General features: G+C 37.6%; 1 protein-coding gene across 2 annotated transcripts in view; it reads left to right on the top strand.

Annotated features, from left to right (window-relative positions):
• XB5799637.L (provisional ortholog of gamma-aminobutyric acid type A receptor subunit pi L homeolog) overlaps positions 1-15,352 on the top strand; it is a 35,461-nt gene extending 20,109 nt beyond the window's left edge. The window contains exons 6-11 of one of the 2 annotated variants that reach the window (XM_041568659.1): positions 226-443; positions 867-949; positions 2,494-2,631; positions 7,397-7,549; positions 9,717-9,913; positions 14,889-15,352. In XM_041568659.1, the coding sequence (XP_041424593.1) occupies positions 226-443; positions 867-949; positions 2,494-2,631; positions 7,397-7,549; positions 9,717-9,913; positions 14,889-15,158 (1,059 nt within the window). In that variant the 3' untranslated portion in view covers positions 15,159-15,352. The remainder of the gene's footprint in view (positions 1-225; positions 444-866; positions 950-2,493; positions 2,632-7,396; positions 7,550-9,716; positions 9,914-14,888) is intronic. The other variant, XM_018226675.2, reaches the window with a different exon arrangement.
• Positions 15,353-23,662: the final 8,310 nt, after the last annotated feature.

Here is a 23,662-nt window from a genome sequence, read left to right as displayed (position 1 = left end):
GACAAAACTGGCACGTCAAATTGTCTTGGGTGTCAAAATTGTTGTGGGCTTTTAAATTGACGCGGGTGGCAAAATTCACTGAATTTTTTTGCCGTTTACCGAATTTCACGGGAAATAAGCGAATTTCTGGGCGAAACTGGACAAATTGGCCCATTACTTTTCTCATCAGAAAAATTTAGATTTAGAAAGAAAATGGGGTTTTCTCTATTACACTCTGATTTCTAGGATTACACAGCGACTATATTTCTAAGGCAGCGCTGGACAGATGAAAGACTTTGCTTTGAAGGAAACAAGAGCCTCAGTTTAGACGGTCGGCTGGTGGAATTACTTTGGGTGCCGGACACATTCATAGTAGACTCGAAAAAGTCCTTCCTGCATGACATCACCGTTGAAAATCGTCTCATTAGAATTTATCCAAATGGAACAGTTCTTTATGCGTTAAGGTACAACATATATACAATGTTTATTTGTTGGCCATTCAAGCTGTGTATTAATTTAATGCTGCTATTTAGGTGCATGGGACAACAACCAAAAAAAAAAGAAAGAGGCTAAATTATGCTATAGATCCATTACTTTAAGACATTATGGGTATTTTCTGTTCATTACTCAAAGTTTGCTTGCATTGGTCAAGGATGTAAATGTAATCTTTGTCTAGAATTTATATATAGTATCTATTGATGGAGCAAACAGAATCGATGGATCTCACTCTTCAAAGCATCTTCTTATTGAAATGGATGTTGCACTGCATGCTCCCTCTGCACCAGATTCACAAATCTTGCCTGATCCATCTGTATGGAAATGATTATGGCTCTGTACGTGCCACATGACTATTCTTGTGCTAATTAAAGACCATGTATTTGTTACAGGATAACCACAACAGTTGCGTGCAGCATGGACCTAACGAAATATCCGATGGACAAACAAACCTGTACTTTGCAACTGGAAAGCTGTAAGAAAAGGTTTTATCGTGTCACTGTTCCAAAACATACTGTACATTTATACCTATGCATTTATTATTGGGATATCAGATCGGACCTATCAGAACAATTCATAAAAAAATGTAAACATAAAAAAAAGCAAGGATTATTTATTATTGAGTTGTATAGAGTGAAAAGCTTCTGCATGGCTGCCCACCTTTTATATATGGTTAAATCTACGACTGAGAACCATCACTGTGGTAGCTTTAATACAGGGTATAGAGGGTGTCAAATACAGCCCCATATTTATAGCTACTTCAAAAAACTCTGTGGGTTCCAAAACAACCCAATGCTTTTAAAGGAGAGACTAGAGAAGAAGATGGCACCCGTGAGCTACGCTGCAATCACTCTGCATGTGCGGTCACTATTTCTAGAGGGGACAGAATTCATGGGTAAGACTGTGCAGAGGGGAGGCATGGAGGGGGGCCAGCGGAGTGGGGACTTATCACCATGGGGGTTTAGTTCTCCTTTAAAGGACAAGGAAAGGCAAAAAAATAAAATCCCATTTTTACTTTCTTTAATGAAAAAGAAACCTATCTCCAATATACTTTAATAAAAAAATGTGTACCATTTTTATAAGAAACCTGACTGTATGCAGTGAAATTCTCCCTTCATTTACTGCTGTGGATAGGAATTGTCAGATGGTCCCTAACTGCTGAGCAGGGAAACAATCATACTTATGAACAGCAGGGGGAGCCCCGCCTTACTTCCCAGCCATGCAGAACTCAAGCAGCTTTGTTTATGACGATCCCTAAGCAGCCCAGACCACACTGAGCATGTGCACAGTCTTAGTCTTGCAAAGATGTTTAACAAAGTTACAAGATGGTGACCCCCTGTAGCCAACTTTGAAAGCATAAATCATTTGTTTGATTAGGTTTTGTGGTGCAGTAAGTTCATGCTTATGTTTAGTATACAAAATAAAGCATTTCTAGCCTTATTCTATTTTAGACTTTCCTTGTCCTTTAAGTGAAAGTGGTTTTTCATCTTTAAATAAACTTTTAGTATGATGCAGAGAGTGATATTCTGAGACAGTTTGCAATAGGTTTTCATTTTTTTTATATTATTTGTGGTTTTTGAATTATTTTTATTCAGCAGCTCTCCAGTTTGCAATTTCAGCAATCTGGTTGTTATGGTCCAAATTACTTTAGAAACCATGTATTAATATGAATAAAAGACAGGGATTTCAATAGGATATTGTCTAAATAGAAAGATAAGTAATAATACATAGCAATAAAAATACATTTGTAGCCTTACAAGGCATTTGTTTTTTAGAGGGGTCAGTGACCCCCATTTGAAAGCTGGAAAGAAGATCAGTTGAAATGTCGCTTAGAATTGGCCATTCTATAGCATACTACTGTATATGTTAAAGTACAGTTGAACCACCCATTTAAACACTGTTGCTCAGCCATGACATCAGCGGTATAAAACATAGAGGGAGCAGACCCAGACACTGGAGCCTGGTAAGGGCCTTAAAAGTAAATTCATAAATGCTTATCCATTTTTCACCTTTCCATAGGGGGTTACAACATTAATGACGTTATGTTTTACTGGACAAGAGGAAATGATTCTGTTCGAGGGCTGAATACTCTGCGTCTGGCCCAATATACGGTGGAAGATCATTACACATCTGTGTCCGAAGCTGTGTATGAAACAGGTAGGCAAACACACAATTAATCATGCTAATACTGCCATTTATATCATTGAGCATTGTGTAACTTGTGTGTCTACTTTTATTTCTAGCAGTGAAGAGGCTAATTAACCTTTGCCAGTCAAAACCAAAGTTCACAGATACATTTATATAGGGATAATGTCCAACAATTGTAAAATATAAATTATATTAGATGCTCCTAAGTAGGTCCATGACTATATAAAGGCACTAGGCTGCAGCTCATAAGTGAAATCACTAAGCACCATTTATAGTGACGCACTATATGGCCAAAAGCATCCTGCCATCTGACTGTCCAGAATCACATTCTCAAACCTGCCTTTAATCTTCTGGGAAAGCTTTCCACTAGATTTTGGAACATTGTTGGTGGGATTCTATTCAGCCAAAAGAACATTTGTAAGGGGTGGATCTAAGGTGATAAGTATGTTTTTTGTAGATTAGTTATGGTTATTCCATTCACTAGATGAGCAGGGAATGCTTTGAGGAGGTTCTAGAGAAGGTTTTCCTCTGTGGCACTCAGAAAGGGATTTTCCAAGGTAGTCTCTATATAAGGGGGAGAGCAGTGGAAAACCTCTTCTTTGGCTAACATAAAAAGATAAGCATGGATCATGCCATTGAGGTCTGTTATCTCAGAGTTAACAAGGCTAGACAATTGTTATGTTAGCTAGTGGTAGGCCAGATTAGTGCTGAGAGATATGACTAGGCCAGCTAGTGAGCAGCTAAGGTTCTGATAAGGAGAAAGGAAGAGGTCAGCACCCCAGCAATACTTTGCCATTCAAGAAACTATTTATAGGTAGCTTGGATTTGGAGGATCCTGTTGCTGCAAAACAGTTACCCCCTAGATGCAATCTTTGTCCAGTGCCAGAAACCAGGGAGCTGTAGAGCCACCTGATATGAAGTAAGAGTATCAGGAAGATAGGCAGCAGGAGAGGGCTTATGGTCTTGGAATCCTTGTACTATATTTCATGATATTACTATAGTAGATTGTGTGAACTTCCAAGACTGAGAGTCTGTGCTAGTGACTGTGAATAAAGCTGCTACTGTTTTTATCTGCAAGATCTGCCCCCCAGTTTATTCTCTTCTAAGTGTTCAGCTACAAGTTTCACATTCCCTGTAAAAGTGGTGTGTTCCCTAAAAGGGTTATTGTGTTCATTACTATAAGCACCCGTGGTACACTACATAACACATTGGTGATGTTGGATAAGGCCTTGCTCAGCATTCAACAGGTCTTCAGTTGGGTTGAGATCAGGCCTCTGTGCAGTCCAGTCCACAATCATCTCAGCAAACCCATTCTCTAGAACCACTTTGTGTATGGGGCTACAACAGGAAAATGCCTGCCCTAAACTGGAGAAAAGTAGGAAAGACTGAATTACCAAGAATGGTGTTAGTCTTAAAGGGGTGGTTCACCTTCAAGTTAACTTTTAGGGGGTTATTTAATAAAATTAGAATTTATCAAATTTTTTTATTAAACCAAACTCCCATCCATGATTTTACATTATTTATCAATAAAATAACTCTAAAAAGTCAGGTCAGAAAAAAAATTGATGAAATCAAGCGAATTTTTCAGGCTTCACTACCGAATTGCTCGATTTTTTTTCGGGTTCTCCCTGGGAAACCAAAACTTTTTTGGATTACCAAGCTAAACCCAACGTAGACCACAATATCTTCAAATTGGGATGGGGACATCTACCATTGACTTATACATGACATCGACAGGTTTGAAATGTTGGGTTTTCGGATTCGGCTCTTTGCAGCAACGGGGTAAAATAAATCTTGAAAAATTCTATTTTTTCCCCCCGAGTTTTTGCCCTAAAAAGCCCAACCAGAAAAAAATGAGTTAGTAAATAACCCCCTTAGTATGTTATAGAATGGCCAATTCTAAGCAACTTTTCAATTGGTCTTAATTTTTTTTAAAGTTTTCTATTTAATTTCTGTCTTCTTCTGACTCTCTCCAACTTACAAATAGGGGTCATTGACCCCATTTAAACAGCAAATGCTTGAATGGCAACAAATGTATTGTTCCTGCTACTTTTTACTACTAATCTTTCTATTCAGGTCCTCTGCTTTTCATATTCCAAACTCTCATTTAAATTAATGCATGACTGCTAGGATTATATGGACCCTAGCAACCAGATAGCTGAAACTGCAAACTGAAGGGCTGCTGGATAAAAAGCACTCAAAAGCCACTAATAATGAAACCCAATTGCAAATTGTCTCAGAATATCACTCTGTACATCATACTAAAATTTAATTTAAAGGTGAACGACCTCTTTAAGATTACCTTTCATTAGAACCAATGTTCCCAACCCAAACCATGGAAAATAGTCTCAGACCATTATTCTTTCTCCACCACATTTTGCCGGCAGCATAATATATTCAGGAAGTTTTTCCTGGCCCCTGCCAAAATACAGATGTTTCCATCAGAAATACATTTTAGCACGCCATGCATTTTTACTAGTCCATTGAGTCCATTGGTGGTGACCTTTGCTTCACACGCCAGTGAATGTTTCTAATGAGGACATACAGTTTTAAACAGTGTCTTGATACTTCTGACCATGTAATGTGCCCATATTATATAGGTTACCAAAGGTTTTTGTGTATTATAGAGAACTATCCAAAATGAAAGACAACCTGTTGACACTTATAGCATATTATTTATTTGTCTGTTGTGAACTTTTGGGCTGAAGGCCATCCGAAAAATTTTTCACATATAGCAGCAATGAGTTACCCAAAAAAAGAAAAAAAGAAAAGAACTGGTGCTTTAAGCCAGGCACTGTCAGTTCAAGTAAAATAAAATAAATGAGATGTAACGTAAGAGAAGACCTAGTGCTCCTAACAGTGAAGCTGAGTGCTCATTATATAACCAGCATCTGCTTCTCCTGTATTGCCCTCAGCAAGCCAGACAGCATCAAGCTCAGTCAAAGGAAACAATCCTTTTAACTTTATTCTGACTCACAAGGATATTCAAAAGCCCAAAGTGAAATGGAAAATCCACAAAACGTTGTTGTTACGAAGTAAATAGACGGAACACACAGCAAAACTTTACCGACCTTAAGCAGGACCTCCTATCACCGAGGAACAAATACGCAGCGTGATCATTTGGAGGCCATGTATTGTATGTAGGGATGCACCTAATCAGGGTCAGACTGGGGGGCCCAGGGCTGTCCCCTCCGGACCACCCTGCCCCCCTACTGTGACTCCATGTTCAACGCCCACCGAGTTACAAACCCCAGGGCCCCTGCGTGAATGGAGCCGCAGCTACGCAAATTGTTTTTTTTGTAGGGCCAGATGATTAGGACAGGAGGTCTGGGCCCATGAGGACCAGCGTCCACCGTTTTTTTCCCGGTCCAGTCCGACCCTGCACCAAATCCACTATTTTAGGATTTGGGTGAACTCTGAATCCTTTGTGTGGCCTAATTTGCATATGTAAATTAGGGAAAGGAGGGTGAAAGAGAACCACGTGCTGTAGTCACAGTTAAAAAACTTTTGGTTTCCTTGTTTGTGTGATGAAAAGTCACGTGATTTTTTGGATTCAGATTCGGTTCTGCCAGGCACTTTAATCTGGCCGAATTCGAACCCTGCTGAAAAAGGCTGAACCATGGCCAAATCCTGGATTCGGTGCATGCCAAATTGTATGTATCTTAGTGTAGCCATGCAAAGCTAATGCCCATTTTCATATACTGCGCTATAGATCAGGTTCTACTCTATAAACTCAGAGTATTTAAGGGGATATATGAAACATGGTTAAACATAACTAAATAAATATTTCTTGCCTTCTATTATGATTTCTGGACTTCTATTCTATTATGAATTTAAACTGCAGTCCAGCATGAATTTCCTGCCCTAAAATCAGACCCTTTTGTGCCCCTTAACTCTCCAAAAGAGACATTTCAAACTTAATTACAGATGCATAAGTATTTCTCAGTTATATATATCCATAGCAGCACTAGGTTATTCATAATCTAATTATTAATTATTAATCTAATCATTATCTAATACATTGGGCTTACAGTGCAGAGTCAAGTGTAAGCAGAGTACCCTAAAATCCTTGGACTTGGAAAATCTTTTATTACGCAGGCAAAAAAACCACGACCAAACTCCCATGCCCAATTTTAGCTTTTTTTTAAATAAAAAAACACAATTTAATTGAATCACGAGAAAACTTGATGAAATCAAGCAAAAACCTGAATTGTTCAAATTTTTCTGGCTTTTTTTCCGAATCACTAAAATCAGATGAAAGTTGTGTTCAGAATTCTCAGCATTGAGAATATTTATATTATTAGCATCGAATTCCTTAGGTATATCCCTCTTGTATGTCTATTGGCACAGCCCATTGTGGGAACCCTGAAACTATCACCATGCCCAGGGTGTTGGTGGCTGGAAGCTTTTTCATTAGGCACACGATTCATCAGAAACGACTGGATGGACACAATGGCACTCAGCACAACTTTTACGAAGTGTGCAAGGAGTGTGTTTGGTAAAAGAACCTTTAATGAATAGTGGTGCATCCGCACTTTTCTTGTGATCATAAATAGTGATTTACGAATCTGATCCGTTTCACCAAAAAGGGTGGAGTTTGCTATAAGTCTTTTCCTCCAATCAGTAGGAAGCATTTACTAGTTACCTGCTTTTAAATCAAACAACTTATGGGTTACTGCACCTTGTGCCTTTTATTACGTAAGGGGGCAGGTCTCTTCAGTTAAATATATATATTTTTCTCAGTTTAAATAACCATAAAACATTTTATCCGCAGGTCGTTATCCAAAGCTGGTGTTCCATTTTGACCTGAAAAGAAACATTTTGTATTTCATACTTGAGACATACGTGCCATCCATCCTGCTGGTTGTACTCTCCTGGGTGTCCTTTTGGATAAGTCAGTCGTCTGTGCCAGCTAGGATATGCATAGGTAAGAACCATTTGTACTTTGCTTTTTATTTTTGGGAATTATTGGTTATTTAGGAGAGAGATTTGATGAGCAATGCACTAATGTGGGGCTGGATAACCAGCAAGGCGTGTCAGTCTTCAGGTTACAGTAATTATAACCACCAGTAATGTGTGGATCAGGAATTTAAGAATACGCACTGGTGCTGCTGTACTACAGCTCCCAGCATGCTTTAAGAATTAAAAATATGTTGGAATTTAATGGGAGCTGTACGTTAGCAACACTTGGGTGGAGAGTCCTGCAAATGTCTGTTTTGGTAGATCTGCACTGAAAAGAATATGTTTATCCTCAACCCAGCCTGAACCTGCAGACCTGTTCCACTTCTTCAAGTGCCAAACCATGCCAATTTAATGGAGCCAAACCACCCTCACTGTGCTATACCTAAAGGCATATAGGTATATACTGTATATGAAGGGACATCACTAAATGGAGTGAATCAACCGTGGTTTGTTCATTTTATTACCCTTGGCATAATACCTACCCAACTATCCATACAGGGAACCAATGGTTGGTAGATCAGAGCTTTTCTACCTGAATCTTTGTGAGTTTGCCATGGGTACTTGAATTGATGCTGAAATACAACTTCCAATCCTAACATATTGTTAAGGGCTCAAATATGATGGGAGCTGTAGTCCAGTAACAATAGAAATCTACAGATGAAGCCAATTTTTTTTGTAGGTTTAACGCTCTGTAACGATAGCTAAGTAGCAGCAAGTGAGTTATCTAGAGTTTGCCTCGGTGCGTTTATCGCATTTTCCTTTAGTTAAATGTGTGCTAAGTACTGTATACTTAAATCATAATTATTCCCCAACAATTAGGTAAAGCATTAAAATTATACTCAAACTCTCTGGCATTTAGCCTGACTGATCCCACTGAAAGGGTGGAATAAATACCCTATTATACACTAGGGATGTACCCCTATTATACATATTAAAGGAGATCTAAAGCTTAACTAAAGAAGCTAGAAATGTTGTACATTATGTTTTGGGCTTATGTACCAGTCAAAGGCAACCACAGCCCTTTAGCAGTAAAGATCTGTGTCTCCAAAGATGCCCCATTAGCTCCTCATCTTCTTTTCTGCTGATTCACTGCACATGATCTGTGCTGCTGTCACTTACTGAGCTTAGGGACCCACTCACAATATACAGTACACATAGAATAGAAATGTCACAATATAAGGCTGATTCGTAGTTAATACAGATAATTACTACATGGCAGCACAGATACCAGTGCAATTAGCATCAGAATTTAATAATCAGCCCTGTAGCATCAGCTTATATTACAGACAAACCTCATTTTCTGCTGGATAATTAGCGACGACCCCTAAGCTTAGCTTCTCAACAGCTGCTCAGAGCCCACTGAGCATGTGTGAGTGTCACAGACACTTTCCAAGATGGTGACCCCCCTGTGACAAGTTTGAAGTCCTAAATCATTGCTGCTATTGACAAGCTGAAACTTTAGGCTGGTACAATAAACTCATTATATAAATTATGGAATTTTTAGCCATATTAATTTTTAAGGAACTTGTTTATTAAAGTTTGAATTGTGTTTTCCATGAAAATTTGAGTTTTCATGATTATTATTTTTGTCAAAACTTACATTTAAAAAAAACTCATATTTTTCGAGTTTAAAAAAAAAAACTCAAATTTTTTGAGATTTATTATATACCAACCCTGGAAATAGCTTAAATTCAGAAATACACCATCTAAACCTATTAGAAGTTGAGTAGGAGTCACTGGCTCTTGAATCATTTGAAGATGTTGATAGCCTTCATGATGTTCAAGTTTTTTTCGGAAGGGTTTTGCCTGAAAACTCAATCAATTTGAGTGATTCCAGTTTAATTTTTGCTAAAAACTCAATTTATTTGAGTTTTTGGGTTATGCAACTCGTTGAATCGAGTTTTTTTCCACTCGTGTTTTTTCTTAAATAAGAAACCGTTCGAGTTGTGAGTTCATTCTAGGTATAAAAAACTCTAACATTAGACCTTTTTAAAAAATGCCCTTAATATCTGTTACGTTCGACATGGGAATGCTCAGTTGTCAGATACTCTCAAAAGCAATTTGTGCTTTTAGATTAAATACTGTGTAATATAATATGCATATTGTATCCTCTTCCCCTCTGTTCCATATAGGTGTAACTACAGTCCTAACCATGACAACACTTATGATGGGAGCCAGAACATCTCTGCCAAATGCAAACTGCTTCATAAAGGCAATTGATGTCTACCTTGGAATCTGCTTCAGCTTTATATTCGGGGCTTTGTTAGAATATGCTATTGCTCATTTTTGTTCTCTTCATCAACCTCACCAGAAGAATTCAACTGTAAAGGTAATTATACATTTTGATTATTCCATAGCCATGTAGAATTGTATCCATCATTTAAAACAGAGGTTGTTGGACTTTTTCAGCTCCCCCTAGGAGGTCCAACCTTTAGCCAGAGTTGCCCTTAACTCAGAATGGCATTACATATATTGTTGCATCAGTCATTCAGTCATAGTCCCAACAATATCTAGTACAGCTATGTTTTTCACCTGGGCTTTCTGGTCCATCTAAGCAAGTAAATAAGCATTCTTTCCAAATCTCACCCTGGCTGGCATTCAGACTGAGCCCCCACTTCTACCGCTTCAGGCACCCCAGAAGATCTGACCCTACAGTTTGTGAACCACTGATTTAAAGTGATACTGACACCAAGGGGCCCATTTACTTAGCTTGAGTGAAGGAATAGAACTATTCGAACTAAAAATCATTCGACTATTCGACCATTCGATAGTCGAAGTACTGTCTCTTTAAAAAATACTTTGACCCCCTAGTTCGCCACCTAAAACCAACCGAGGCCAATGTTAGCCTATGGGGAAGGCTTTTTAACAATTTTCTGATCGAGGAAAAGTCATTTGATCGATGGATTAAAATCCTTCGAATCGAAGGATTTAATCGTTTGATCGAGCGATTTTTCGTTCGATCGAACTATTTGCGGTAAATCCTTCGACTTCAATATTCAAAGTCGAAGGATTTACATTCGACAGTCGAATATCGAGGGTTAATTAACCCTTGGGCAAAATTCTGAATTTTCGAGTGAAAAATGTGAAAAAATAGTGAAAATCTGATTTTTTCACGTTTTTTTTTTTAGTTTTTTTTTTTTCCCCGCAAACAAAGGAAAGTGTATTAATAAATAAGCCCAAAAAAACCCATGCGGATTTGGTCGGAGTTTTTTTCAGAAACTATTGAGATAAATTTAGACTTTGATAAATAACCCCCTAAGGGGGGTATTTACTAAACTCCGAATGCAAAAATCCCGAAAAATTCTTTTTTTTTTTAATATAAAACCGGACTTTTAAAAAAATCTGGAATTTTTCGGGAATTTATTAAGCCCCGAGGATGGAAAAGTCCGAATCTGAAAATCTGGCATCTCAGACCTGTCGAGGTTGCATATAATTCAATGGAAGAGAGCCATCCTGTAATTTGGAGTTTTCTGGATAACAGGTTTCTGAATAATAGATCCTATACCTGTATGCACATTCCTAAAAACGAAAATTATGAATTACATAAGTACTAAGAACTTGTTACTCAACCAGAACAATATTACTGCCCAATCTACTAAAGAGAGGAGTCATACAGGTATAGAACTTGTTATCCAGAATGCTCGGGACAAAACGGATCTTTGCGTAATTTGGATCTTTATACCTGAAGTCTATTAGCAAATCATGTAAACATTAAATAAACCCAATAGGCTGGTTTTGCCTCCAATAAGGATTAATTATATCTTAGTTTTGATTAAATACAAGGTACTGTTTTTATTTTTACAGAGAAATAGGAAATCATTTTTAAAATATTTGGATTATTTGGATAAAATGAAGTCTATGGGAGACAGCCTTTCCGTAATTCGGAGCTTTCTGAATAATGGATTTCCGGATAACGGATTCCATACTAGCAATAAAATGGAAAAATAACAAGTGCAGAATTATATACAGTGTAATGTATTGCATAGACATATTATAGGATATAAAAAGTTGGAAAGGGAAACTAAAACTTTAGAAAGACCTTGGAAGAAAGCCTTCACATATCTCTGCATACAAATGCAGCATCGTCTCATTCATGCTAAAGTTCAAACATTTGATAATTCTGGAAGGACGTGAGACTGCTGCACAACACCAGGAAAGGTTTCGATATGGAAGAGCACACACAAACAAAACGAGACATGTAACGAGATTTTTAATGTTTACAAACGCTTTTATGATCGTTGCAAAGTAAACACACTTCTGTGAAAATGTAATTATGAGGGCTTTTTAGTTTTTTTTTTATTTTTCCTCTTTTTTCAGGTTTTATTTCTTCAGCAATACAATTTACAATGATCGTTGCCATTTTCTATACAATCTAGGCATAAAGCTGTTTTACTACCACATCTGTTAGAACAATGCTCCGGAGTTTAAAATTTACCTTTCTAATGTTACTGATATCATTTTCCAAATTTCACACGGACCTATAACAATATTTCATATAGAGATCAGTTGGAGATGAAATGGCAATATAGAATAAAACATAGAATTTAGAACGAATGTACTGGGGTACCAATTGCATTTAAACTTCCATACAGGGGCTCGTATAACAGTTGAGCTCCACTTCTCATGGTAATACCGTTGGCGCAGAATAAATGATTTCCATTTGAAATGTGACCTATTGCTTCCCTATTATTGATTCTTTTGTAAGCAAAAAATGGCAAATTGTGTCTGAAATTGCACTTTATGCAATTTCTATTTACTAACATTCGAATTTCTATTTTTTTCATGAATTCAATTTTTTTCTCAAAAATTTGTGGATTTTTTTCTATAAAACTCCAAAAATTCAAGATTTAGGAAGTGTAAAAACTCTACTACAAAACGTTGCCGTGTAAAAGCTGTACAAGTCAATGGGAGCTACCCTTATCCTATTTGTCCATTTGTTCATTTTTAATCAATTTGGACAATTCGATTTTTTTATAATTGCCTGAAAACCTCAAATAATTATGGATTTTGAGGTTTCTAATTTTTATTCGAGTTGTTAAGCCTTTTTTTTGTTTGTTTGTTTGTTTATATATTTGGATCTTTTAAATAATTACATGGTATTTGTGGTTTTAGAGAAAAACTGCGTTTTTCAAATATATATATATCTGAACGACAAATTTGGCAAGAAAATAATAATGGAATTATAAAAAGGGGGGGCTAATTGTTTAAAGACAGCAGTAGCCAAAATTTTCTGTGCAGTTAATACAAATATTAACTATTTACTAAAATCCGAATTTATCTCATATTTTATTAAAAAAAACGTGACCAAACCCGATTTTAGCTTATTTATTAATAAAAACTCTATTTAATCGGATCACATAAAAACTCGATAAAAACCGAATTGTTCAAATTTTTTGACTTTTTCGCAGATTGCTCAAATTTTTCAGGCTTCTTTCCTGAATTGCTATTTACTAAAATCCAAATTTATCTCATATTTTATTAAAAAAACCACGACCAAACTCCCATCCCCGATTTTAGCTTATTTGTTAATAAAAACTCTATTTCATTGGATCACATAAAAACGCAATAAAATCAAGCCAAAACCAAAATGCTCAAATTTTTTCGACTTTTTCTCAAATTGCTCACATTTTTCAGGCTTCTTTCCTGAATTGCTCAAATTTTTTAAGTTTTTGCCTAAAAACCAAGAAAAAGTCGGATGTTTGGGCTAAACTCAGCACAGACCACGAAAACTTCAAATGGAGATAGGTGTATAACTGACTTAAACGAGACCTCGACAGGTCTGAGATGGCAGATTTTCATATTCTGGCTTTTTGCAGCATCAGGGTATAATAAATCTCAAAAAATTTGAGTTTTTTTCCCCTCTAAAAATTCAAGTTTTTTAGTGAAAAAAACCTGAAATTTTTAGAGATTTTAACATTCGGATTTTAATAAATAACCCCCTTAGAGATTTTCTTGAAACCATTTCACCACTTATCTGAGTGGCTTCTTCCTTTCAACTAAGTCCAGTTGCCTTTGACTTTGTTCTACTAGATACTGTATATCTTGACCTGGAAAAATGAGAATCTTCATAGACATTTTGCTTAAGTGGTTCTTGCTCAGAGAAATGTAGGAATCAGAAAAGCAGGTATACCATGGACCTAAATGCAAGTTGTTAATATCTGATTGTAAACACTTTTTTACGGGGCAGTTCTCCTTAAAATGGATATTAAAGGCACCCTCTTTTTCTAACAGTGGTCCAGTGAATTGGGCTTGTGCTTAACATATTTTTGGCTTATTCTTTTTATGAAAATATAGATATTTTTTGTTATTTCTTGATCTTAACAGAGCACAATTGAAAATAAAACTATAGCCACATTCTACTTCCTGATCCCAAAGAGCAAAGTCAAAAAACCAGCAGCCCACTGAAAACCCTTTGTATCATGAGCTACTCTTTATCTAAAAAGATAACAGACTATAACTGGGGGATGGGAGGGGTTTATTTATACAGAGGCTTCTCAGTGGACTGCTGGTTTGAATGACTTTGCTCTTTGGGATCAGGAAGTAGAATGTGGCTGTAGTTTCATTTTCAAATATACACTGTTTAGAGCAAGAAATAGAGTAAGAATAGGTTAAAAAGTATGTTCAGCAAAAGCCCTATTCGCCAAAGCAATATCGGAGAGGGGTATACTGCCCCTTTAAATGTGGTTAAGCCAGCAGAATTGTCAGACTTTTTTTTGCAGTTTCAGAATTATTTACTTTTTCTGTTCTGCAGCTTTCAGGCTTGAAATTGAACTATTTGGGATGGAACAGGGATGCCGTCCCCAGGCAACCCATTCCGACGGATCCCACCCTTAATGTAGCTAAGCAGAAACAGAACCAGCACATGGATGCAATTCAACACTGTATTCTCTCCTGTCGTTTGTTGCGTTAAAAAGTGGATAAACTTTTTGATATGATAGACCACAGGGGTATAATTCACCTCGTTGAATTGAGACCATGTGCTGGTTCTGTTTCTGGTTTGCTGGAGATTAATTAGCATAGCAACTTGGGAGAAGTTATTAAATCAAAATAGAAGATGAATAACAGAGGGCCTTAAAAGAAAAACTTGCAATAAAAGCATAAGAATAACAAAAATCTGTTGTGTCCTCCAGCATTTCAGCTTCATGTGGAAAGAGCCAACATCTAGGCAGGTTACAATAACCGTGGTATTAAAATTACGTTAAAACGTAGTAATAAACTTTCTCTTTAACAAACTGTTTATACAGAATAATGCATTCATGGACAGATTGACAGATATCTTCATTACTCCTTCCCCCTTTCCCCAGAAACTGGTTGATGAAGATGACGCAGACATGAATGGTACAATAACTGCAGTGTCCGGTGGACAAAACCACCAAAATGAACCCGCAGATGAAAGCAGGAATGGCAAACAAATAAAAAGACCCCGGGATTCAGTTCTGAAAAGATTGCTGTGTGTATTTTACTGTTTTCACGTGCAAAACCCACACCACATAGACAACTATTCCAGATTATCTTTCCCGCTATCCTTTATGATCATAAATGTTATTTATTGGGTGTATTATTTGTATTTTTGAAGGATACGGAAGACTATTTGTGATTATGTACAGTGTCTGACGTGTTGCCATGAACAAGAATATTCTCCATTGCCTACAGTATTATATTGGATTTTTGTGTCCCTTGAGTAATGTATTGTAAGAGCCATGAACAAGAAAACATTGAACAGTCAAAATAAAAGTGACATTCTTTTAAAACGCACGTTTTCCTATTAGGACATTAACTTTTCTTCTACCTGTGCTGATGGTCCTGAGCACCTGGACATCACATCTACCTTGGTCTACTACTCTGAACTGGACTGCACTTGGGGTCTCATTACTTAGCAGGCACTCCCAATTTAGCTTGGTCTATTTGTTAAGACAAAATATTAGGGATGCACCGAATCCACTATTTTGGATTCGGCCGAACCCCCGAATCCTTTGTGAAAGATTTGGCCGAATACTGAACCGAATCCGAACCCTAATTTGCACATGCAAATTAGGGGTGGGAAGGGGAAAAATGTTTTACTTCCTTATTTTGTGATGAAAAGTTATGCGATATCTCTCCCCACCCCTCATTTGCATATGCAAATTAGGATTCGGTTCGGCCAGGCAGAAGGATTCGGCCGAATCCGAATCCTGTTGAAAAAGGCCAAATCCTGGCCGAATCCCGAACTGAATCCTGGATTCGGTGCATCCCTACAACATATCTAGGGGGGTTATTTACTAAACTCCGAATGCAAAAATCACGGGAAAAAAAAAAATTTTTTGGAATTTATTAAAATCCCAGGATGGAAAAGTCCGAATGGGAAAATCCGGCATCTCAGACCTGTCGAGGTTGCATATAAGTCAATTGGAGAAGTCCCAATGATTTTTTGATGTGCGCTGGGTTTCGTGCAATATCGAAAAAAAAAATTTTCCGTGATATATCCAGAAAAAATTGTGAAAACCTGATGAAAAATCTGGAAAAATCTTGAAAATTGGATGAAAAAATCTTGAAAATCAGATTTTTTCCTGCAAAGCAAATTAGCCAGAAAATGTCATAATAAATAAGCGTAAAAAACCTGAGCGGATTTGATCAGAGTTTGTAGCAGAAAATATTGAGATAAATTCGGACTTTGATAAACAATCCCCTCTAGAGTCCGTAATGCCCCTCTCTTGCAAACATCCATTCATCTGCATCATATATCATCCCATGCTTCAGACAATCAGTGTTTTTAGAATATTGCGCTTGACTAGTGATGAGCAAATTTATTCGGCAGGTATGGATTCGCCACCTGCAAATTTTTTCGCTAAACTGCAGCAAAAATTTGCAGCGGAAAAAATTGCTGCAACAAAGTCGCGCATCTAAAAATAGTCGAGTGTAAAAAAGGTTTTGACTCCCATTGACTCTAATGAATTTGTACAAAAAAGTAGCAGAGACAAAAATTAACTAAGACCAAATTGTCGCTGAGAAGGTTGTTTTTACACCCATTGACTTCAATGCAAATTTTTTTGGAGTTTTGCGAATTTTTCGGCAAGCAAGACAGGACAGATTAGCTAATTAGCTAATCACTACTCTTGACCTGTTCATTACTTAATTTTATGATTTTAAGGTTTGACATAAAATTAAAAAATGCATGTTGTAATAATGCTCACCATACACAGTAGTTACACGGTTAATTTGGGTTTAAAAAAGACCAAAGTCCATCAAGTTCAACCCCTCATTACCCCAGTGAACATATATACACATACTTATATAGACCTAGCTCTACACTCACATATATTAACTATATATACTGTTACATATACTAACTAATTAAAGATTTTAAGATCACTACAGCGCTGAATATGCTTGTCCAATAAATCATCTAAGCTTCTCTTAAAAACATTAATATAATAATCTGCCATCACAACAAAGAAGAACCACCTACGCAAATTAAGGGACCGATTCACTAACTTCGAGTGAAGGATTCGAAGGTAAATAACTTCGAATTTCGAAGTTTTTTTTGGGCTACTTCGACCATCGAATGGGCTACTTCGACCTTCGACTACGACTTCGAATTGAAGGATTCGAAGTAAAAATCGGTCGATTATTCGACCATTCGATAGTCGAAGTACTGTCTCTTTAAAAAAAACTTCGACCCCCTAGTTCGCCATCTAAAAGCTACCGAAGTCAATGTTAGCCTATGGGGAAAGTCCCCATAGGCTTGGCTAACTTTTTTTGATCGAAGGATATTCCTTAGATCGTTGGATTAAAATCCTTCGAATCGTTCGATTTGAAGGATTTTATCATTCGATCGAAGGAATTATCCTATCTGCGCTAAATCCTTCGACTTCGATATTCGAAATCGAAGGATTTTAATTCCTAGTCGAATATCGAGGGTTAATTACCCTTAGTGAATCGGCCCCCAAGTCTAAAGGGGTGACCTCTGGTGCATTAATCTTTTCTATTTGAAAAAATATTCCCCACTATCTATCTTGTAATGTACTTATAAAGAGTAATCATGTTCCCTTGAAAGCTCCTTTTCTCCAGATAAAACAACCCAAACCATGACAGTCTACCCTCATAGTTTAAATGTTCCATCCCTTTTACAAGGTATACTTTACACTTGTCACAGATGTACACTACCTGAGTCTCATGCCCTTGCTTTCATAATCATTATACGTTCTCTCAATTCGTCAAAGAGCTACAGTAACTACCACTTCCTTGAAGGTGAATATGAGTGAAATTTATGGAGAAAATGTGTTTGTTATACTAGATATTCTTATCTAGTATAGTGATACTAGCTAGGGCAGGCCTGGACAATGGTTGAATCATCAAGAGGGAAATTAACTAAAAACATGTATTGTTATCTTGGTATCATAATCATAAGTTCTCCCTGTTCATCAGGCCAACTTGGGCCAACTACTCACTTGATTGATACTGAGCGATGCCTACATCAAGAACCTTCACTAAAGGGAATTCCCTGACCCCGGGTGCCACCCAATGACTAGAATAAACTGTAGATATCAGGGTTTTACATTTCAGTCATATTTAAGTTGTTATAATATTTTTGTTATCAAGAACAAAGGTTATAGAACAGGACACTAGTACAGAACTGGTATTATTATTATTAACATTTATTTATATGGCGTCAGCATATTTCACAGCACTGTAAAGTAAATGTGTTTATACAGCTAAATCACATTAATTACATACATAGAACTTATGGAGTTACATACATCACAACCAATACGGTACAAAAGGTGAGGAAGGCCCTGTGCAAAAGAGCTTACAATCTAAAGGGAAGGGAATAAGACACAAGGTGTGGGAGTGGGCAAGATCAGAATTAAATGAGTGAGAGATGTAGTACTGTATATGGTATTGCATTGGGTAGAGTGAGGGTAGGCTTCCCTAAATAAGTGCATTTTCAGAGATCTTTTGAAAGCAGAAAGGTTGGAGTCAGAGAGACCATGGGAGAGAGTTCCAGAGGAGGGTGCAGCTTGCAAAGCCCTGAATACGAGTGAGTGAGGAGGTAATGAGAGAAGAGTTGAGTAGCAGGTCAGTAGAGGAGCATAGCAAGCGTTTTGGTGAGTATATAGAGATGAGTTCAGAGATGTAGGGTGGGGCAGAGTTATTAAGTGCTTTTAATGTCAAGGTCATTAATTTGAATTTTATTCTGAAAGGTAGCAGAAGCCAGTGTAGGGATCGGCAGAATGGCGAGGCAGAGGAGGAGCGGTTGCTGAGGTGTATGAGCCTCGCGGCAGTGTTCATTATGGACTGGAGAGGTTACAGTCTCTGGAGGGGGAGGCCAATTAAAAGAGAGTTACAGTAGTCTAGACGTGATATGATGAGAGAGTGGATAAGATATTTGCCAGCAACTGCTACTTTGTAGAAGAAGCTCAAGGTTAAAGACCATTCTGTAAGTAGGGTTGTAGAATTTTTAGACAGAACAAGGAATACATCTGTTGTGTCATGTCACAAGTATTGATAGTGGAAGGCCAAGAAAGGCACATATAGTTTCAAAAACATTCCCACAGCACCGATACCATTCTGGACCCTGTGCTGACACAGTAGATGTACTGTATAATAGGCAGTGGCTAGCATGAGAAGGCAGGGGTATAAGAACGTATGAATCATCACACCTTAAAAAAAGTGCCTTATAATGAATTATAAATATTGTTCCATTTTTCCTACAATTTCAAATAAGATAAAACATATTTCGGTGCCTCTTTAAGACAACTACCCTACTGAAACTCCTTCAGAGTTTAATGATACCCGTGATCAGAATTAAAAATGTGTTCACACTGAATGCAGCACGTATGGGCTAAAATTATTTATGAGCCCATCAAGAAAATATGATTCAACAAAATCTGACACTTCTCATAATGAACATGTTTGGGAGGCACACTGTACTGACGCCTGCCTGCACTAAATCAACATGTCAAATACAACTGTCAAATCGTGGACAAGCGAATGCCAGGGATATTCATTTTATAACAGTATGAGAAACGTATCCATAAGATTGTGCGTTATTTGCCGAACATCCTCCTTTTTTTCAGAAGCTGAACTGCAAATAATGAAGTAACCTACAGGGGTCACCTTCTACCAATTCTTCACATCTAGTTCAGCCACATCCGCTCTGCTGTACAGTTTAAGAAATTCATGCGAAATGATTTTCATTTGAAATAAAAATAACATTTTTGCAAAACATTTCTATGACTCCCCACCCCCTCTCCCCCGTCAGATGTAGATTTCCAGCTACTGTATGTCATTGTTGTCAATTTGACTGATTATCCCTATGAATATTTGTTGTTAAAAGAGACTTTACCCCCGCACGTTATTCAGAAGAATGCACCTATATACTGAAGGTAATCCGTACACCCCTCCTATTTATTTGTGCCTCAACTAAACCCCATCTCAAAATAACTTTAAATTATCTTTTAGTATGATGCAGAAAGTGATATTCTGAGACAATTTGCAATTGGTTTTCATTTTTTTATTATTTGTGTATATATGTTATCTACTTGTATATAGTTTATATTATTATTTTGATATATTTTTCAAGTTATTAGTATATTGTTTAAGTTTTGTCAGCAGCTCTCTTTGCAGTTTCAGCAATCCGGTTGCTATGGTCTAAATTCCCCTAGCAACTATACACTGATATGAAAAAGAGACTGGAATATGAACAGGAGAGGTCTGAATAGCAAGGTGAGTAATAAAAAGTAGCAATAACTATATACTGTATGTGTAGCCTTACAGAGCATTTGTTTGTTTAGATGGGGTCAGTGACCCCCATTTGAAAATGGAAAGAGTCAAAAGAACAAGGCAAATAATTCAGAAACTATAAATAAAAGAAAAAATGGCCAATTAAATAGTTTCTTAGAATTAGTCATTAACTATAACTTACTAAAAGTTAATTTTAACGTGAATCAGGCCCTAGGCCTGGGCCTTTGCGGCCTACACAGTCACAGGGTCGGTTCTATAGTAGTTTCCCAGCCACTTTAAATGTGAAACATTTTGCATGCTCTTATTTGTGGCAGGCAGGTTGTTGCAGGTGCCAGGAGGGTTTGGTGTGTGGGTTGGATGGGGTCAGGGTCTACAGGTATACAAAGGGCCCCCTGAAGATTCTTTGCTGGGGGGTGCTGGCCCCCTGAAGGTATGAAACTGCAGCAAATACCCAATTTATTCTATTGTTCCATTAGTGCTTGTGGAAAAACAGATGAACAGAGCACACTTTATTCTCAATCTATACATACTGAGAGGATAACACCTTTTTCAAGACCTGTAGTTACATTTGCCTTAATCTATGTCCATGTATTCTATAAAGGATGTATATGATACTGATTTATGAAGGATCTGTATATTGCAGTAGTGGTGATAGTTACAAACTCAATAAAAGAAAACAGATCCCTTATATTTACCAACTTCTTTCCATTACTGGAACAACTCATTCAAGGTTTAAAAAAAGAACTTAGAATTGTTAATCATCCCCATTACCCTACATCCTTTTTGTGTCAGACTGGGGCCTCAGCTCAATGTCGGACTGGGATGCCAGGGGTCCACCAGAAAACCTTAGACCGTGGGACCACTTTTTAAACTATTATTCCTCCTCTCCTCACTCAACCTCATTATTCTTCTAGTCTTATATATCTACTTACTATATTCTTCCATTTGTAAGCATTTTTATTACCATAAGGAAATAGAGAATGATCATGAAATGGTTAGAACCACAAGGGTTCTGTGTGTAGATGAACCGCACCTCTCACCCTTTCCACGATGCTTCCTGCCCTGCTGGTGCAGATCTCTCTAGACGGTCGGCACTCGTCAGTACAATGTAGAAGATTTAAGAGACTAGTACAACACCATGTATGTTGCAGGTGGGGAGATTACCCTTTTTATTTAAAGTGACCACCTGTGCATCAACGTTTCGGGGGGATTAACCTCCTGACGAAGGGAGGGTTAATCCCCTGAAACGTTGATGCACAGGTGGTCACTATAAATAAAAGGGGTAATCTCCCCACCTGCAACATACATGGTGTTGTACTAGTCTCTTAAATCTTCTACATAGAACCACAAGGGCCCACTAACACTTGTGCCCACACAGCAGATAAGCTCTGTAGAACATAATGTTATCTGTTATCCACTATTTAACTTTTTTTTTCAATTTCCGCCATTGCTACACAGCAGCTTGTTTATGTATAGTAGTGTTTCTGAAGCAAACACATCAGTTTTACCAGTGCAGGGCAACACTACATGATATTTTCATTACTTTAAAACACTTTCATTTTTTGGCGTTACTGTTTCTTTAATATACAGATAGAATTCCGTACTATGCATAGTAGGGCTAAAGTTGCAGCATAGGTTTATCATAATCCTTCGGAACAGTTCATGCAATTCTTGACTTTTTATAATATCCTGATTCTATTTCTATATCATTTGATAATCCCCCTCTATTTCCCTCTATTCGGCTGGCATGTTGAGTGCATTGTCCCCCTGCAGTGCCATTCATCAAGGCTTTCCTACAAGCAAGGCATACAGTAATCATTTCTCTGTGTACTAAAGCCGCCGTACAATGAGCTTTGGCTTGAAAGGATGATTTGACTTCTAAAAATAAGCCCACCCTCTCCTGTTACGCTCTCATCATTCTTCCACTGTGGTCTGTTGCATCTTCCATCCTTCTGGGCATCCGTGAAAGCTCTAATGAAATGCTGCCGTACATTGATTTTAGCTTGTTAGAAATGATTGGCCTGGAGAGCAACTCGCTGAGTGACATCCCCGCGACAGGTGTTTAGTATAGATGCTAAATAAAAAATAAATGACTGTAAAAAAAAAAATATCAGTGTCTTGGTTCCTGAGCTCAGGAAAATTGTCACTGATTTACCAGACTGTCAGTAAACATACAAAGCATAAACCAAGCCTGTTGCCATGATATAAATTAATATGTATGTAGTGCTTTTGTGTCCCAGTGAAGCCTGGATACATAAGGGTAGATTTACTAAGCGGCGAAAATTCGCAGCCATCACAACACTTCACCAGGCGAAAATTTGCTCAGACAGCGCTAATAAAAATGCGAATTTTTGTCCAGGGTGCCGAACGCTGGCGAATTTTCACTAGTGTTACTTCGGCAATGCGAGCAAATCCTAGCGCAACTTTGTTAGAGGTCTTCGATCAAGCTAATTTGCATACGGCGGGAAATTTAAAGTTCAATGGACAGCAAATACATTGCATTAAGCAAGTCCAGACAATAAGGGGCCGATTCACAAAGGGTCGAATATCATGGGTTAATTAACCCTCGATATTCGACTAGGAATTAGGAACGATTCGAAGGATTTAAATCCAACGATCGAAGGAATTGGTAGCTTTTAGATGGCGAACTAGGGGGGTCGAAGATTTTTCACTAACTTCGAGTGAAGGATTCGAAGTAAAAAAACTTCGAATTTCGAAGTGTTTTTTGGGTTACTTCGACCATCGAATGGGCTACTACGACCTTCGGCTACGACTACGACTTTGAATCGAAGGAATCGAACTAAAAATCGTTCGACTATTCGACCATTCGATAGTCGAAGGACTATCGAATGGTCGAATAGTCGAACGATTTTTAGTTCGATTCCTTCGATTCAAAGTCGTAGTCGTAGCCGAAGGTCGTAGTAGCCCATTCGATGGTCGAAGTAACCCAAAAAACACTTCGAAATTCGAAGTTTTTTTACTTCGAATCCTTCACTCGAAGTTAGTGAATCGGCCCCTAAGAGTTGTTATATTGCCCTACACATGAGCCCACTGTATAGTTTATGTTCCATATGTAAGAAAATGTAGGGGGGAACCCGTTTACCCCCAAAAAATTGCTAGTAAATCGGTGAAGTGCCTAAAAACGGTAACTTTGGCAAATCGTCGCCAGCGTTAGTCACTTCACCCTTTAGTAAATTTGCCTCCTATAGTTTAAATCAATCTTAATAGTAGGACAATATTAAATTCACAAAATAAATCGTGTTAGAGTCTGTCACGGCAATGCAATGGATTAAAATGCACCAGATATCCCTCTCACCTTCCAAGAAATCAGTGAGGAAACCCTTGAGGCAAGTTG

Source organism: Xenopus laevis, chromosome 7L, assembly GCF_017654675.1.
Source record: "Xenopus laevis strain J_2021 chromosome 7L, Xenopus_laevis_v10.1, whole genome shotgun sequence".
Taxonomy (NCBI): Eukaryota; Metazoa; Chordata; class Amphibia; order Anura; family Pipidae; genus Xenopus; species Xenopus laevis.
This window is presented reverse-complemented; position numbering and strand designations above follow the sequence as displayed.